At 39.2% G+C, this 19,505-nt stretch overlaps 1 protein-coding gene and 1 pseudogene across 1 annotated transcript in view; one reads left to right on the top strand and one right to left on the bottom strand.

Annotated features, from left to right (window-relative positions):
- SLC9C2 (solute carrier family 9 member C2 (putative)) overlaps window positions 1-19,505 on the bottom strand; it is a 93,447-nt gene that overhangs the window by 28,539 nt on the left and 45,403 nt on the right. Inside the window, exons 12-14 of the mRNA XM_069479196.1 lie at window positions 18,829-18,921; window positions 1,410-1,507; window positions 292-411 (exon numbers count right to left, since the gene is read on the bottom strand). Of these exons, the coding sequence (XP_069335297.1) occupies window positions 292-411; window positions 1,410-1,507; window positions 18,829-18,921 (311 nt within the window). The remainder of the gene's footprint in view (window positions 1-291; window positions 412-1,409; window positions 1,508-18,828; window positions 18,922-19,505) is intronic.
- On the top strand, window positions 7,457-11,264 carry LOC138389089 (lysophospholipase D GDPD1 pseudogene; annotated as a pseudogene).

A 19,505-nucleotide genomic window follows, 5' to 3' on the forward strand; every position in this document is an offset into this window, starting at 1 on the left:
TAAGCAGCCCAGTACACAATATGACCCTAAGACGTACCAATTAAAACTTGAAGAATCCAAATATGACCATCCTTTTCTTCTTCTACCCTACTCTCTAATAGAGATGTTAATGAAGTTGCTAAAGCAGAAAGGAGGAAGAGAAGCAAGATCTCTGTTCATTCCCATTCAATCAATAGGGGTCAACCATAACCTTAGTTTTTTTAAAGAAGAAAAATCAAGGTAATCTATTCTGACAATGTAGAAATGCTCATATTTTCAAGTATATTGCTATTAAAGGTTCACAGTACTTACCCAGGTAGAAGAAAAGGTATCTTTTCTTTACGATATTCCAAGAAAGTTAAAAGTTTTTTAAACTTAACAAGCCAATTTCTGGCTTTTACATAAGTTGAAACATCATATATACTCATGAATCTAAAAGAGAAAAATATACATGTGTGTTATAATAAAAAGCAAGTGCTATACTTAGGATAATAGAAAAAGAGAAGTTATACCCAATATAAATTTTATATGAACCTGTTAAATATGCTCCTAAGCCTCTGCACCCATCCACCTAGCCTTCCATGGTCATAGCACAGGAACATTTTCAGCATGAGACTCCTGCTTCCCCTGTTCCTGCAACCATTCCTGACCTGAGGTAGAACATAAGTACACCTTCTCTAGACCAATTCTTTGGGGTTAAGAATCAAGCCTCTCTTTGTCATGGGTTGCCTAGACCAAGCCTCTCCAAAACTCTGAAGGCCCTACCCTTCCCAAACTTTATCCCAGGGACTGATCATAGGGTCCCCAAATAGGTTATCAGGCTGCTGAAATATTAACTGTCACCCAGCCAGGATCTCCTATCATTGTTGCCTCATAGCTTTGTCTTAGACCATTCATTATCTAATGTTTGCCAGGACTGTGACCAGAAATCAATAAATCTCTGACACTGAGCTTTTCCCACCAGACTTAATTGCATCTATCAACAGGCAGTTGGGTCAGTTCCTCCAGAGCCTGGTCCACCCCAGTGATCAGTCTAATAGCAGCCTCCAGGCTTCTGTACATCTATCCAGAAATTTAATGCATATAGTATAAAGACAAAATAATTATAATAGTAATTGAAGCTATATAGGTTCCATTTTATGGACCCCCTAATCTCTTACCTAATTACACTGCAGTCAGATCTTCCTCCAGAATTCCCTAATGTCACCAAGGTTATAAAACCTCAGGGGGGAAAAATATAAACAAGTAATATGGAAAATACATAGATAGATGGATGGAAGGATGGACAGATGGAAAGACAGAAGATAGATGGACATAGATAGATGAGATAATAGATTGATCAGTTTGGACATTTAATTCTCATTTTGTTCATTTTTTATCATCTGCCTATTCAATTTTGGAAATATCAATTAAAGAAGTGTTACACTCACTTTCCTTGGATGAGGCAATAGCTTTTGGTTGCACCAATTAATATGCGAGCTGCCTCTGCTTCAAGGATTCCATCGTTACACTGTTTTTCAAAGCTACTCTAAACATACAATTTTAAACAAAAATTACAAAAGATCAACACATAAATGTAATGTACTATTCTTAAGCCTTACATAACCCTCACCATTATTACTGAATCCAATATATGAAAATATACTATTACAAGGAAATGTTACATTCAATATTCCCTCTTGGAAAATCTCCAAAAAGTGCCCTAGTAGGAAATAAATTTCATTTCTTTCATTATGCAATATTTACTGAATACTCATTTTTAACAAAGTATAGTCCTGAATGTTACAAGAGATACAAAGGTTCCTAGTTTCAAGAAAATGAAAATCTATGCAACTCATAGTTTGCTTCAGTAATATAAATAGCATTAGTAGCATCATCTTTCTACAGCAGAATAGAGAGTGCAAAATATTGATTCTAAGTGTAACTAATCATTTCAACCCCATAAAGAACTATCTAAAGGGAAAGATAGACTGTATTCTTGTGTCAATTCTCCCCCCAAAATAGGAGAAAAATTACACCTTTTACATGCCACTGGCATTAAACTCAGAAGTTAGAGTTACCTCCTGGGAATACTGTCTAAACTTTCTTCACATACTGACCATGTACTCTTGTCTATCCTTTGTTCAGAAATGTTACCTCCAACCTCCACTACATTTAGCATACTTGCTCAAGTTTTACAATTTTAGGGATGATAGTCACAGCAAGAAAGGAGGGAATTCACTCCACTTATATCTCAAGACAATGGCCATCCATTCATCAGGAGACAGAAAAATGATCCACCAGTAATAGCTTTGATAAAACGTATGCAAACTCTGAAGCTGCCTTCCAAAAGGTATGGTGGCAGCAGCCAGACTACCCCTAATCTGAGGGCAACATGGGCAGTTGATGGATTTCTCCATTGTGTAAGGCTCCATGATGGCCCTGGCAAGATGCCCACTATAAGAAAGTTGTGTCCCAGAAGTTCAGCCCTGAGGCATATATGCAATTATCACACTTGTAGTGTTTCCAGCCCTGCCTGTCCAGAAGTAAGCCCAGCTCAAGAAAATTATAATTGATTAATATGATGGAATGTTTATTTACTCATCCTTTAAGCAAATATTTTTTAAATGCCTACTCTGTTCCAAGCCCTGTGTTAGGGCAATGAAAGTATAATCCAAGGGTTTAAGGAGCTCACAGTCTAGTGGGGAAGGGGGGAAAGTTAGAAGTATATAATTATGAAACAATGTCAGAAATGTAAAAGGATAAAATTAATCACAAGGCATTAATCAAACTTGATGTGGACATGCAGTCTGAGAGAAATTCTTGGAGGAGATACTTCAGTTGAGTTTTAAGGGTGACCATGATTATCCAGATGAAAACTGTATCTTAATCTTGAGACTTAATCTCAATAGGTAAGCTTTTCTTGGAGTGTGATACACTCATCCTGTGAGATATTCCTGAAAACCCCAATCCCTGAAAAACTATTCAGGGTAAGGAAAAGGGAGGAAGAAGGTACTGCATTCAATATTGCCTCTTGGAAAATCTCAGTATACATCAGCATATGAAAAACTCTGAGACATTCTACAAGAAGTTCCAAAAAAAATCTGTTTACCTTTGTTTAAACCAGCATTTTCCAAACTAATTTGAGTACAGAAACTTTTTTTTCATGTAGTCCCTATTAACATCTCATGGAGCAAGTGTACTTTGGAACTCACATTAAAAAATGTAGGCACTGAGGAGTCATGTAGGCTTTTAAGCAGGAATGTGCTGTTGTCACATCTGTCTTTTAGTATGTCTCTGTGATTTGAGAATGGAAATATCGGAGGCAGGGAGACCAGTTGAAGGTTACTATCCAGACGAGAGACTATAGTGGCCTAAATTAAGATACACAAGGAAGGAAAGGGGTATATTTGACAAATATTTAAAAGGTAAGATTGATAGAGCTTGGAGGGGGAGGGATGGAGAGGACTGACCCCGGCAACCACATGGTAATGGTCCCATCACTGAGACCAGGAATACAACAGTAGGCTTGGGATAGTTCAATATGGATTTGAGGTACAGAAAAATGTCCAGGAGAAGGTGTCTACTCACAGCTGGATTCAGGAGTCTAAAGAGCTGGTGGTGAGAGGTTTGGAAGGAACATGATAGATTTCAAGAGCGTCCACAGACAGAATTAAAATAATGAGTGTAGCTGAGAATAAAGAAGGAGAGACTGTAGAGTAAAAACAGTAGACAAAGTTAACAGTCCTGAGGTGCACCAACATTAAAGGGATAAAAAAAAAAAAAAAAAAAAAAGAGGAGCTCATGAAGGAGAATGTAAAGGAAAGGGGTCACAAAAGCACGAAGAATGCCAGAGCAGAAGGTACCCTTGGGAAAGCCATGCAAAGATAACAGGGAGCCAGTCACTCCAAGGAGTTGTTGGGCAAAAAAAGTAAACATGGCCAGGCGCGGTGGCTCACACCTATAATCCCAGCACTCTGGGAGGCTGAGGCAGGAGGATTGCTTGAGCTCAGGAGTTAGAGAGCAGCTTGAGCAAGAGTGAGACCCCATCTCTACTAAAAATAGAAAAAATGAGCGGGGTGCGGTGGCATGCACTTGTAGTCCCAGGTACTCAGGAGGCTGAAGCAGGCGGATCACTAGAGCTCAGGAGTTTGAGGTTGCTGTGAGCTAGGCTGACTCCAGGGCACTCTAGCCCAGGCAACAGAGCAAGACTCTGTCTCAAATAAATAAGTAAATAAATAAAAATAAAGAAGTAAACATGGTAGGGTCCTTTTCACAGTGGCCCCAGTGTATCATGCCTCCCTGTGTCCATGCCCCTTTGCAAGTAGTATATTTGCTCCTCCCATCAAGAGGTGGAATCTACTTCTACACACATGGAATCTGGGCTGGCTCTGTGATTTGCTTTAACTAATAGAATGGAGGTAAAAGTGACATTGTTCAAGTTCCAGAGCCTGGGACTTAAGAGGCCTTGCAGTTTCCCTTCTCGTCCTGTTGGAACCCAGAGACCACTGTGCTGTCAAGAAGCCCAGTCCAGCCTGCTGGAAGAGAATAGGCCATATAGAGGAAAACCATAGTGCCCTGAAAGATAACCAGCATCAACTGCCAAACCTGTGAGTGAAGACATTCTGGACCCTCTAACCCTAGTTGATCTATGAGATGCCTGCAGACACATGAGTCATCCCAAGCCAGATCAACAATAGAATCACCCAGGTTGCCAACACACAGAACCATTACAACAAATAAACCATTGTTGTTTCAAGCCTCCAAGTTTTGGGGTGGCTTGTTACATAGCAAAATATAGCTAACTAAAACAGAAATCAATACCAACTGTGGAAAGCCTCCATAAGTTAAAATAGATGGATGGCATTAACTTTGGGACCGGGTCATGGGCAGAGATTATAAGGGCAGTGAGAAGACTGTTAGTAGAAGCTGGAAGAGCAGTGAGGAAACTGCTGTAGGAGGCTGGAGGGAGGCAGCTGTGCTATGAAAAGGTGGAACACACATTGAGGGTTTCAGCATATAGAGTGAGCTCCAAGATGGCAGACCAGAGACACCACCACCCAGAGCATCTGAGTGAGAAGGAAAAGTTTTAGAAGAAAGAGAAAAAAGAAACAAACATAGATTGGATGAAGGGCTAAAGGAAGGGTGCCAGAACCTTCAGGAGACTCCAAGGGAAGAAGCTGCAGAGCAGAACTGCAAGGACAGAGGTATCAGCAGAGATCAACCACCAAGAGGCTCAGAGACCAGCGAGAAGGGTAGCTTGAGCAGTTACTTTCTCCCTCCCTCACATATGAGACAGTTGGTGGGCTTCCAAGCTGCTAGAGAGAGCTTCTGCCCACACGAGCCCAGAAATTTCTGCCACCAGTGAGCTGGGAGCTTCTTGCAGACAGGGCACCAGGCTCCCAGCCCTGCCCGGGTGCCTCCGGCCTCACAGACCCGAGCCTGGACAACAGGCACCATATTGCTTCTCTACCTACTATGTGACTTTGTCCTCCACAGGGGGCTTCAACTCTTCAGGTTTTGTCTTGCTCATCCCCACACAGATGTTTCCCAACTCCAGCCCAGACTACAGGAACCACAGGGGTCCACTGGGTCCTGGGTGATCTCCATGACTCCAGAGCCTGGTCATTCCAGGTGAACTGCCTCTCAGAGAGAGGGTTGGAGATGACCATAGTGCTGGCTTTCCTCCACCCAGACTCTTTTTCTCCCCTTCCCCCACCCCTCACAGCTGCTGAGAGAGACAATCGAGCTGCCACACAGAGACTTCCACAGAGAGCAAGCTCAGAGCTTTCCTTCTGGGGGTCCTGCAGTGGACTGAGGGGTGCTCAGACTGTGAGCTCCCTGCCTGCTGGCCTTCTCTAGTGCTGCTTTCCTGGTTGCCCCACGAGAACAGGGCATGCCCCAAGGTAGAGGGACATTGAACCAGCTTAGGTACCCTGTGGGTGACTCAGGACCAGCATGCTTCTCCCTGGCATGGTCAACGATTGATCTCTACGGCCCTGGGAATGGGTCCAGAGATCAGATCCCATGCTCCCAGGTCTCGACTACATTGTGCAGGTGCACAGAAGGGATATTTGAGAATATCTGCCCCCAAGGGGCAGATCAGTGGGGAGAGTGCAGTGTGAGTTCTACCTGTGGTGTGCTCAGGATCACCCCTCCTCCCTGAGAGGGGCTGTGCTCCCAGCTTAGGCCAGGATCATGGGCAGGGAACCTCCTGGCCTGCATCACAATTGTAGGGGAGCTCGGCTGGCTTAAGCTTCTCTCTGCTGGCAGAGACCCAGAGGAAACCACAGAATAAAGGAGGGTGGAAAGGAGCGAGGCCTGCTCCAGACTGTCAGATTATGCGTCTCAGACAGGCCTACCTCCACATGCAGACTTTCTGGTTGACTGGGCCCACATCAGCCACTCCCCAGCAGCTTTTCCCAGAGGCAAGGAGCAGACCTTTGACCCCTGCTGAAGCAGATCCCTTGCCAGAATTTGTAGAGCTTGAGGGCAGGCTCACCAAACCCAGGCACTCCCAGCCTCACTCCCCTACCTACACCTGCTGAGGTGGAGAATTAGGACTCATCTGGAAGTTCCAGGGCCCTATCCACCACGTGGGACATTAGAGTGCTTCTTCTGAGAAACTATAGCAGGTCACAGAACCCAAAAACAACATTGCAGCTTCCTCCTTCTGGCAAACATCACTTACTAACAGGGAGGTCAATGTGCACACCCTTTACATTATTTCCTGACTCAGTCATATAGGGTGTGGGTTATTCTCACCCACAAGCAACACCTACTGGCACAGAGATTAAACTGGTCATGTAATTATCTAAACAAAAGATAATCCAAAAGTAAGAAGCAACAGCTGCCCCAGATGAGAAGGAATCAGTGAAAGAACTCCAGAAGTATGAAAAATCAGAGCAAAAGGACACCCACAAAAGGGAACACCAGCTCTCTAGCAAAGGATACCAACCAATACCAGAATATTGAAATGATAGAGGAAGAATTTCAAACATGAATTGTAAGGAAACTCAACAAAACACAAGAGAAAATAGAAACCCAACGCAAAGAAACCACAAAAACGATGCAGGAAATGAATGAAAAATTCACTAAAGAAATTGAATTTATTAAAGAAAAATCAAACAAACTTCTGGAATTGAAAAACCCATTCAAGAAAATACAAAACACAGTGCAAAGCCTTAAGAATAGGTTAGATCAGGCAGAAGAAAAAAATCTCAGAGCTTGAAGACAACACCTTCGAATTAAACAAGTCAGTCACAGAGATAGAACAGAGGAACAAGCAAAGCCTACAAAGAAATATGGGATTATGTAAAGAGGCCTAACATAAGAATCATAGGCATCTCTGAGAGTGAATAAGAAAATGCACAGGGTTGGAAAACTTATTTGAGGGAAGAATTGAGGAGAATTTCCCTGGCCTTGCTAGAAATCTAGATACCCAGGTACAAGAAACTCAAATAACTCCTGGGAGATTCATCAGAAAGAAGCAAACACCATGACACATAGTCACCAAACTGGTCAAAATAGACATGAAAGAGGTGTTCCTACAAGCTGTAAGGTGAAAGTATCAGGTAATTTAAAAAGCCTAACTGCAGACTTCTCAACTGAGACCTTACAAGCCAGAAGGGATTGGGGCCCCATTCTCAATCTTCTCAAACAGAATACTGGCCAGCGTAGAACTTTGTATTCTGCAAAACTAAGTTTTGTATAGGGGAAAAAAAACATTATTAGAAAAGCAAACACTGAGGGAATTTTTCAAGACCAGAGCTGCCCTTCAGGAAGTTCCTAGACTGCATTACACACGGATCACCACAATAGACACACATCAGTGTCAAATGACCCAGAAGCTAAAGCCCAGATATGACAATGGGTCAAGAGATAAAGCAACAAAGTTCTATTAACCACTAAACAGGATGAACAGAAATCCACCCCACTTATCAATTCTTTCAATAAATGTGAATGGCTTCAACTCCCCACTGAAGAGACACAGGCTGGCTGAATGGATTTAAAAAAAGAATACAAGCCAATTATCTGCTGTCTCCAGGAAACATATCTAACCCACAGGGCTCATTCATACTCAAGGTAAAGGGATGGAAAACAATATTCCGTGCAAATGGAAACCAATAGAAAGCTGGTGTAGCAGTTCACATATCAAATAACATAGACTTCAAATCAACAAAAGTAAAGAAAGACCAAGATGGTAATTATGTAATGGTAAAGGGAATAATTCAACGAGAACACATAACAATTCTAAATATTTATATACCTAACACAGGTGTGCCCAGATTCATAAAGCAAATCCTACTTGATCTAAACAAAATGATAAAAATCAGCACTTTATTTTTTTTTATTTTTTTTTTTTGAGGTTAGAATATTTTATGGTATTAAAATTAAAGCCAACAACAAAAATTTTTTGAGGCAATTTAACAACCCACCTTTTTATTGGGAGTGGCCTGACATATTCACTCCTGGGTTGTCTATAAAGGCTAGCTTCTGAAAGTAAAATTCCTTGATTTCCGATTTTATTCTCAGTATCACAGCTAATTAACTAAATGCCTTGCAGTTGAACAGCAACTGTTATGACTCAGATAAGGGCCACTGTTATTTGATTTTTCCTTTGGGTTTCTGCCAAATTCTTCTTCCTAAAGTTATCATTTTTTTTTTTTTTAGTATTTGAGAAGCTCTTTTTATTGCTTTGTACTTATTATAATTTTGCTTTTTTGTTTTTGTTTTTGTTTTTTTTAATCTTAAAATGACACAAATTTATTAACTTACAGCTCTAGTCATAAATCTGAAATGAGTCTCACTGAGTTAGAATCAAGGTGTCGGCAGGACGACGTTTCTTCTGGAGACTGAAGCAGAGAATCTTTTTCCTTTCTGTTTCCAGCTGCCACAGGCTGTCTGCCTTCCTTTACTCTCATCCTTCCTCCAGCTTCAAAGTCAGCTGAAGAGCATTTTCAAATCTCTCTATGACTTGATTCCCTTTTCTACCTCCCTCTCACACTTTAAAGGACCCTGTGATTATACTGGGCCCACCCAGGTAATCCAGGATAATCTCTTTATTTTAAATCCAGATGATTAGCAACTCTAATTCTATCTGTAACCTTAATTCCCCCTTGTCATCTAACATAGTACTTTCCCAGGTTCCATGGATTAGGATGTGGATATCTTAAGGGGGAAGCCATTATTCTGGCTATGATATCAGATTGTCCTTTACTGAAATGCAATGGCTGGACCTTTACACCTCTGCTCCAACCAGTCTTCAAGTGTAGATCCCCATCCCACTGGATCCACAACCCAGGAGGGTTGTGACCTTGGGTAGGTGACTCTCCGTAGCAGAGTCAATTCCTGATAGGCTGAGAGCTGCAGGTTGTCCTCTGACAGTACTCCTAGCAGCTCAGCAACAAGTCCTTACTGAAAGGAAGAACAGGGTGGTCCATTTCAATGTTCATCACAGTCCATCCCTTGAGCCACTTTTTTTTTTTTCAATTTAATTTTACAGAATCAAAGAGTCTAACAGTATATCTTGTTAGATACAGTATGCCCTCATAATGTATACATTATTTCTTGTACAATGATATGAAATAATATGGGAAATATTCATGATAAATTATTAAGTGAACAGTGCAAGTTAAAAACAACAGTTTCATATTTTTTTCCCCACCCCCCCTTTCCCGAGTCAGCACCTTCAAGTGTTACCACTCCCCAAACGGTGCGCAATGCACTCATTGTGTAGGCATATCCCCATCCCCTCCCCCACCCCCCACCTCAGTCTGATGTCCAATTGGTGTCATTCCCAGAAAATCAGCACTTTAATAGCCAGGCAATTCAACACCCTTCTGACAGAATAGGAAAAATCATCCAAACAGAAAATAAACAAAAAAACAATCAAATTAAGCAGAACTCTAGAACAAATGGACACAATAGACATTTATAGAACATTCTACCCCAAACCATTGAATATACATTCTGCTCATTAGCTCATGGAACATTCACTAAGATTGATCACATCCTAGACCACAAAACATGTCTCAACAAATTTTAAAAATCTAAAATTATACCATGCATCTTCTCAGGCTATGGTGGAATAAAATTCAAAATCAATTCCAACAAAAACATTCACCTTTACACAAAGTCATGGAAGTGAAACAACCTATTGCTGAATGATAGTTGGGTCAAGGAGGAAATTAAGATGAAAATCAAAAGATTCTTTGAACTAAATGATAAAGAGGACACAAGTTATCAAAATCTGTGGTATACAGCTAAAGCAGACCTGAGAAGAAAATTCATAGCCATAAATGCCTACATCCAAAAGACAGAAAAATCACAAATCCACAATCTAATGAATCATCTCAAGGAACTGGAAAAGAATGAGCAAACTAATCTAAAACCCAGCAGCAGAAAAAAAATAACCAAGATCAGAGCAGAACTAAATGAAATTCATAATAAAAAAAAAACTATACTGGGCAACGTATGTAACCTGCAATTCTGTATCCCCCATAACAATAAGATGAAATAAAAAAATAAAAATAAAATAAAATAAAATGTAGCCCAGCATGGTGGCATGTACCTGTAATCACAGCTATTCAGGAGGCTGAGGCAGGAGGATTGCTGGAGCCCAGGAATTCGAGGTTACAATGAGCTATAATCAAACCACTGCACTCTCATCTAGGCAACAGAGAGCTTCCACCTTACCTTGGCAAACTGGATGTCACATTTCAAAGAGCATGCCAATGTGAAGGAAAAGATAACCGAATTCCATTACTGAAGGAAGTTTTTGAGGCCTTCCCTAACATTCCCATTAACATCGATATCAAAGTCAACAACAATGTGCTGATTAAGAAGGTTTCAGAGTTGGTGAAGCAGTATAAACGAGAACACATAACAGTGTGGGGTAATGCCAGTTATGAAATTGTAGAAAAGTGCTACAAAGAGAATTCAGATGTTCCTATCCTCTTCAGTCTACAACGTGTTCTCCTCATTCTTGGCCTTTTCTTCACTGGCCTCTTGCCTTTCGTGCCCATTCGAGAACAGTTTTTTGAAATCCCAATGCCTTCTATCATATTGAAGCTAAAAGAACCAGACGCCATGTCTAGAAGTCAAAAGTTTCTCATCTGGCTTTCTGATATCTTACTAATGAGGAAAGCTTTGTTTGATCACCTTACGCTCGAGGCATTCAAGTGTATATTTGGGTATTAAATGAAGAACAAGAGTACAAAAGAGCTTTTGATTTGGGAGCAACTGGGGTGATGACAGACTATCCAACAAAGCTTAAGGATTTTTTACATAATTTTTCAACATAGAAAAAGAGGTACTTGGATGCATTCAAAGAAAACATGAAAAGACCTAAGAAAAAAATATTTCACCATCATTTCCCTAAGCCATTTCCAGAATGGTATCACATGGAAAATGACAGTTCTGTGACTTCAAAAGTTTTAAGAAGCTCATTCTAAAAAGGAAAATAGGGCCAGGTGCGGTGGTTCATGTCTGTAATCCTAGCACTCTGGGAGGCCAAGGCGGGAGGATCGCTCGAGATCAGGAGTTCGAGACCAGCCTGAATAAGAGTGAGACCCCGTCTCTACTAAAAATAGAAAGAAATTATCTGGACAGCTAAAAATATATATAGAAAAAATTAGCCAGGCATGGTGGCACATGCCTGTAGTCCCAGCTACTCAGGAGGCTGAGGCAGGAGGATTGCTTAAGCCCAGGAGTTTGAGGTTGCTGTGAGCTAGGCTGATGCCATGGGACTCTAGCCAGGGCAACAGAGCGAGACTCTGTCTCAAAAAAGGAAAATAATATGTATTAGTTTTGTCTCTTTCTTGTTTGAAGTGGGGAGGTATTATAATAATATTCAATTAATGCTCAAAGGTAATAGCAACAGAATTTAAAGACCTTGAAATGCATATTACAGTTCCTATAAATGAAAGGACTCAGATTATTTTAGAGGAGGAATTTCTCTGTTAAGAATGTTTTGGGGCTCAGAAAAATGACACCCTAAAGGGAAGGCCTAAGAAGCAGCCTCAGTGGCAAAATCTCTCTCTGACCTCCTGCCCATCTACTTTCACTCCTCATGCTACCCCGAGGCAAGCCATAGAAACTAGAATCCCTCTTCACCAAGGCATGTCGTAGAAACAAGAACCCATTTTCCCCCAAGCCAGCCATAAAAACTAAGAATATTATTCTAAACTTCCCCTACCTTTCTGTATACCAGCTGGCCATAAAGAAATTAAAACCCTCATTCCAGAGAGGTCCTATCCCATACCCAGAGGAAGGACTACCGCACAGAAAGGCCAAGAAAAATCTGAACAGACGGACTTTGCTAAATTTCTCCATATAGTCTATTAGCATTAGATCATACTCTTTTTGTCCAATCCTATTTCTACACAGCTGTCCATACTTCACTGAACCTAAGCATAAAAATGAAGTGTTTCCTGTATTTTGGGGTCTTGATTCTGAAGTTTCCCTTGTCATGTAAAACTATGATCAAATAAATTTTTTGTGCCTTTCTCTTGTTAAAAAAAAAAAAACTATACTGAAGATTAATGAAATAAAGAGTTGGTTCTTTGAAAAGATATACAAAATTGACAGGCCTCTTGTTAGCCTAACCAAAAGCAGAAAATAAAAGGCTCTAATAAGCTCAATCAGGAATGAAAAAGGAGAAATTACAACTGATACTACAGAAATACAAAATATCATCTATGAATACTACAAAAATCTCTATGCACATAAACTTGAAAATTTGGAAGACATGGACAAATCCTTAGAAACCCACAGCCTTCCTAGGCTCAATCAGGAAGAAATAAAATTCCTAAGCAGACCAACATCAAGTAACAAATTGAAGCAGCAATAAAAAAATCTTCCAACAAAAAAAAGTCCCAGACCAGATGGTTTCACACCCAAATTTTACTGGACCTTCAAAGAACTGATACCTATCCTGTAGAAATTATTCCATAACATCAAGAAGGAAGAAATCCTCCCCAACATGTTTTATGAAGCTAACATCACTTTGATACCAAATTGAAGAAAGGATTCAACAAAAAAAGAAAATTGCAGACCAATATCCCTTATGAATACAGATGTAAAAATTCTCAATAAAATCCTTAAAAATATAATCCATCATGACCAAGTGGGCTTCATCCAAGAGATGCAGGGATGGTTCAACATACACAAATCTATAAGTGTAATTCACCACATAAATAGAAGCAAAAACAAAAACCACATGATCCTTTCAATAGATGCAGAAAAAGCATTTCACAAAATTCAGCACCATTTTATGATAGCAATGCTTAAGAAAATAGGCACAGACAGGACTTACCTCAAAATTATTAAATACGTATACAACAAACACACAGCCAACATCATACTGAGCAGGGAAAAATAGCAAGCATTCCCACTTAGAACTGGAACCAGACAAAGTTGTCCTCTATCACCACTTCTATTTAACATAGTGTCAGAAGTTCTAGCCAGAGCAATCAGACAAGAAGGCAATCAAGGATATCCAAATGGGGAAAGAAGAAGTGAAACTATCATTCTTTGCTGAAGATATGGTCTTATATCTAGAAAACCCAAAAGATTCTGCCAAGAGGCTACTGGAAATGATAAATAAATTCAGCAAAGTCTGAGGTTACAAAATCAATGTACACAAATCAGTAGCATTAATATACACCAAGCACAGTCAAACTGAGAACAAAATTAAAGACTCAATACCTTTCACAATATCAACAAAGAAAATAAAATACCTAGGAATATATTTAACTAAGGAGGTAAAAGACCTCTACAGGGAGAACTACAAAACACTGAGGAAGGAAACAGCAGAGGACGTAAGCATATAGAAAACCATACCATGCTCATGGGTCAGCAGAATCAGCATCGTTAAAATGTCTGTACTACCCAAAGTGATCTACATATTCAATGCAATCCGTATTAAAATACCAACATCCTTTTTCACAGATCTAGAAAAAATAATTCTACTCTTCCTATGGAACCAGAGAAAACCCCGTATAGCCAAAGCAACCTGAAACAAAAAGAACAAATTGGGAGGCATCAATTTACCAGACTATAAGCTATATCACAGGCTACAGTAACCAAAATAGCCTGGTACTGGCACAAAAACAGAGATCTAGACCAATGGATCAGAACAAAGAACCCAGATATAAAACCATGAATAGAAATTTTTCAAAAGAAGATATAAAAATGGCTAACAAACATATGAAAAAGTGTTCAACATCTCTAATCATCAGGGAAATGCAAATCAAAACCACAATGAGATATCACTTAACTCCAGTGAGCATGGCCTTTATCAAAAAGTCCCAAAACTATACATGTTGGCATGGGTGTGGAGAGACAGGTACACTCATACACTGCTGGTGGGACTGTAAACTAGTGCAACCCCTGTGGAAAGCAATGTGGAGATACCTTAAACAGATTCAAGTAGACCTACCATTCGATCCAGCAATCCCATTATTGGGCATCTACCCAGAAGAACAAAAGTCATTCTATAAAAAAGACACCTGTACCCGAATGTTTATAGCAGCACAATTCACAATAGCAAAGATGTGGAAACAACCCAAATTCCCATCAATTCATGAATGGATTAACAAAATGTGGCATATGTATACCATGGAATATTACTCAGCTATTAGAAATAATGGCGATATGGCATCTCTTTGGTTCTCCTGGAGAGAGTTGGAACCCATTCTATTAAGTGAAGTATCCCAAGAATGGAAAAATAAGCACCACATGTTCTCACCAGCAAACTGGTTTCCCTGAGTGCACATTTGGGAATAACACCAATTGGGTATCAGACAGAGGTCGGGGCTGGGTGGAAGGGATGGGTGTATATCTACTTGATGAGTGCGATGCGCACTGCCTGGGGAATGGACACGCTTGAAGTTCTGACTGGGGGGGATGGGGTGGGGGGAGGGGATGGGTGCACAACTACATGATGAGTGTGATGTGCACTGTCTAAGGAAGGGACACAATTGAAGCTCAGACCCAGGGGGATGGGGAGGCATGGGCAATATATATAGCCTGAACTTTTGTACCCCCATAATGAGCTGAAAAACAAAAAAATAAAAAATAAAAAATAAACCATCCTCATATATCCATCTGATCTTTGACAAAGTAGACAAAAACATACATTGGAGAAGAGAATCCCTATTCAATAAATGGTGCTGGAAAATTGGATAGCTACATGTAGAAGACTTAAACAGGATCTGCACCTCTCATCACTCACAAAGATCAACTCATGATGATAACAGACTTAAACTTAAGGCATGAAACCGTAAGAATTCTAGAATAAAATGTTGGAAAACTCTTATAGACATCAGCCTAAGCAAAGAATTTATGAAGAAGACCCCAAAAGAAATCACAGCAACAACAAAAATAAATAAATGGGACCTGATCAAATTAAAAAGCTTCTGCACTGCCAAAGAAACTATCACGAGAGCAAATAAACAACCTACAGAATGGAAGTAAATACTTGCACCCTGTACATCCAACAAATGGCTGATAACTAGAATCTATTAAGAATTCAAGCAAATCAGCAAGAAAACATCAAGTAACCCCATTAAAAAGTGAGCAAAAGACATGAACAGAAACTTTTCAAAAGAAGACAGACTAATGGCCAATAAACAAGTGAAAAAATCCTCAACATCTCTAGTCATCAGGGATATGAAAATCAAAACCACCATGAGATAGCATTTAACTCCAGTGAAAATGGCTTTTATCAAAAAGTCCCACAACAATAAATGTTGGCATGGATGCAAAGAGATAGGAACGCTCATACACTACTGGTGGGACTGCAAACTAGTACAATCTCTGTGGAAAGCAATATGGAGATACCTCAAAGAGCTAAAAGTAGAACTACCTTTTGATCCAGCAATCCCATTACCTGGCATCTACCCAAAGGAAAAAAAGACATTCTATGAAAAGACACATGCACTAGAATATTTATAGCAGCACAATTCACAATTGCAAAGATGTGGAATCAACCCAAGTGTCCATAATTCCTGAGTGTATTAATAATATGTGGTATATGTATACAATGGAGTACTACTCAGCCATAAAAAGATGAATTAATATCTTTTGCCAAGATCTGGATGGAACTGCAGACCATTCTCCTAAGTGAAGTATTGTAAGAATGGAAAAACAAACACCACATGTACTCACTATTAAATTGGAACTAACTGATAAGCATACAAGTTCACAGAGGGAAGTAAAACTCAATGGAAAGCAACTGGGGGGTGAAAGCAGAGGGGAACAAACCAACCTAATGGGTACTATGAACACCATTTGAGTGATGGGCATAACTAAAACCAGGACTCAAGCATTACAAAAATGATCCATGTAACCTAAAACATTTGTACCCCCCTTAATATTTTGAAATTTTAAAGAAAAGGATGCAACCAAAGAGCTTCTCACCTGGACCAAAAGCAAATCATGAGATACTGGACTTTGAGTCTGAAAGCATAATTGGATGAAGCTTTTGGAGGTCTTGGAAAAGAGTGAGTGTATTTTGCATGTAGGAAGGGTATAAGTAATTATGGCCAGTGGGCAAATGTGGTACGTTAAAGTGGCTATAAATTCTTTACCTCTCTTACCATCCAGAGGTTGAGTCTATTGTCCCACTGCTTGGATTGACATAGCCTTGTTCACAAGTTTGGCAGTTATGTACTGGCTTTTGGCTGTGTGCCTCAGTTTTCCTCTATGTGGCCTCTCATTCTTCAGAGGCTAGGCCAGCTTCCTTGCCTGATAATATCAGGGTGGCATTCAATGTGGAAGAAAGTGGAAGCTACAAATCTTCTCAAGGCCTAGGCTCCAGAATATTTACAAAATTACTTTTGCCACATTTTATTGCATCAAAACAAGTCACAAGAACAGCCCAAATTCAAGAGGTGGGGATAAAACCACTGCTTCTTAATAGGAGGCTCTGCAAAGAATTTGTGGCCATACTTAATCTTTTACTATGGGTGAGAGCCTTTCAAACTCTGAAAATTACTGTATTTTATTTCATTATTTTATTTATTTTATTATTTTTGAGACAGAGTCTCTCTCTATCACCCATGGCATCAGCCTAGCTCACAGCAACCTCAAACTCCTGGGCTCAAGCGATTCTCCTGCCTCAGCCTCCCGAGTAGCTGGGACTACAGGCATGTGCCACCATGCCAGGCTAATTTTTTCTATTTTTAGTGGAGATAGGGTCTCACTCTTGCTCAGGCTGGTCTCAAACTCCTGAGCTCAAGTGATCCTCCTGCCTCAGCCTCCCAGAGTGCTAGGATTATAGGCGTGAGCCACTGCACCTGGATGAGAATATTTTAAATTAAGTGTAGAAATGTTTAAAAGAATGAAAATAATTTTTCTATTAAGAAGAAATATGTTCTTCAAAAAGAAAAAGTGAAACAAAAGAAGAAGGAATTTATAGGTTAACAGAGATTTAAAGGACATATCAACTAATTGCAAAGTGTGGACTTTATTGGAGTTCAATTAGAAAATATAGACTATAAAAATAAACATCACATTTATGAGACAATTGAAAATTTTATTATTGACTCAATATTTGATGTTGCTAATGATTATTCCTTTTTAGATATAATAGTATTTTACTGTATCTTTTAAAAGACTTTAAAATTTAGAGCTACGTACTGAAATATTTACAGATGAAATGATATGATATCTAGGATTTGTTTCAAAATAGTATGGAAGGTAGAGGGCTGAATGAGGATTGGGATAGGGCAGGACTGGTCATGTGTGGATGATTTTTAAGGCTGGGTGATAGGTATGTGGGGGTTCTTTATACTATTCTGCCTACTTTTGTGTATGTTAGGAATTCTCCATAATGAATAAGTTTTTAAAAGAAACTGAAAAGGAAGAAGAAACTCTGGACATAATGAGTATTTTATACACTTGTCATATTGAATAAAATTTGTTCTACTAGAATAAAGCCCCAAATTAAAATGTGCAATTTGATAACTTGATTCAAATTTGATTTTACCAAGTAATTTTCTTATGTTTACAGTAGAACATTTGAATATTGGTATTACAGCACTTTAAGAGAATTTTTGATTTACCAGATTTATTTTAACTTATTACATTTCTTTTTTTTTTTTTTTGTATTTTTTTAATTTACATAGATTTAGGGGATACAAGCGATTTTTGGTTACATGGCTGAATTGCATAGTGGAGAAGTCTAGGCTTTTAATATACCCATCACCTGAATAGTGCACATTGTACCCAATAGGTAATTTTTCATCCTGCACCTGCCTCCAACCTTCCCCGCTTCTGAATCTCCAATGTCCATTAAGTCATTCTGTATGAGTATGTGTATCTATTGCTTAGCCCCCACTTATAAGTGTGAACATGCTTCCCACATTTGGGGAAATTGCAGGGGTCAGCAAATCTGGAGTGCAATGGATAAGGCTTGTCCTGGGGAAACCACCTTTGTGATCATGGTGTCTCCTCTGCCAGGTAAATATTAATTTATTACATTTCTAAGAGTTAAATAAGCATGTGAGAGAATTTTCTGCAAAAGGAACTCAAAGGTGTTAAATTTATAAAAGCAGTTTCAAATATTTGAAGCTGTTTAATTATCTAAGCATGTAAATGGCACCAGACATTATTCTAAGGACATTCAAAAGTGACTGCTAAAACTTGCTAAATTTAGAATCAGTTTAGGTTTGTAACTTGAACTTAAAGAAGAAGGTTTTTTTAATTATTTTTTAACTTTAATAAATCACACAATAATTTTAACAACCAACAGACTATCAAAAGATGAAAAAAAAAAATTCTAGTCACCTGAAAACTATATGTAAGGATTAAAAGCATTGCAAGAAAAGAAATTTAAAAGTGGTTGATGTGAATAGTACCAACCATTTGTATTACAGCCATGTGCAATTTGGCTTCTTCTGTTAAAACTTCATCTGTTGGGGACGCCTCTTTGTCATTACTTGAAGTGCAGGAAAACTGAAAAGCATCAGACTAAGTTATAAAACATGAAGAGATGAAGTTTAAAAATAAGTAAAAATAATTAGAAACTGGCAAATTCTGTACTCAAAAAGATTTCAATAACTCCTATCATAACTTCTGAAATTGCTAAAATAACTCCTATAAATTGCTATGTATAACTTGGATAACGTTTTTCCACATAAGAAGTGTTGCTTTCAATTGTGGTGAAGTAAATATTCATTTGGGAAGATTTAGAAGCCCAATTGTCCAAACCCGTCTATGTTTGACTGCTTTCTAAATCAGCCTGAGTTGTCTGCTTTTTATAACACTTCTACAAGGAGAGATCTCTCATTACCTCCACCTTTTGGAAACATCATCTTGGCAGAGGCCATTGACTGATACTCAAACAGCCAGTTTGTAAAATCATCCACTCTCCTGGTACTTGGCAAATAAGGCTGAAACACCAAGACCTTCTCTTTAAAGACAGAACTCAAAGAAGTCATTTCACCAAAATAGCAAAGCTAGTAATATCTCCGCTCAGTTTTCTGACACCTGAATCAGGGTTTTTTTTTTTACAATAGAATAAAGAAAGAAAGTCAGAC

This window comes from Eulemur rufifrons, chromosome 8 (genome assembly GCF_041146395.1).
Source record: "Eulemur rufifrons isolate Redbay chromosome 8, OSU_ERuf_1, whole genome shotgun sequence".
NCBI classification, from domain to species: Eukaryota; Metazoa; Chordata; class Mammalia; order Primates; family Lemuridae; genus Eulemur; species Eulemur rufifrons.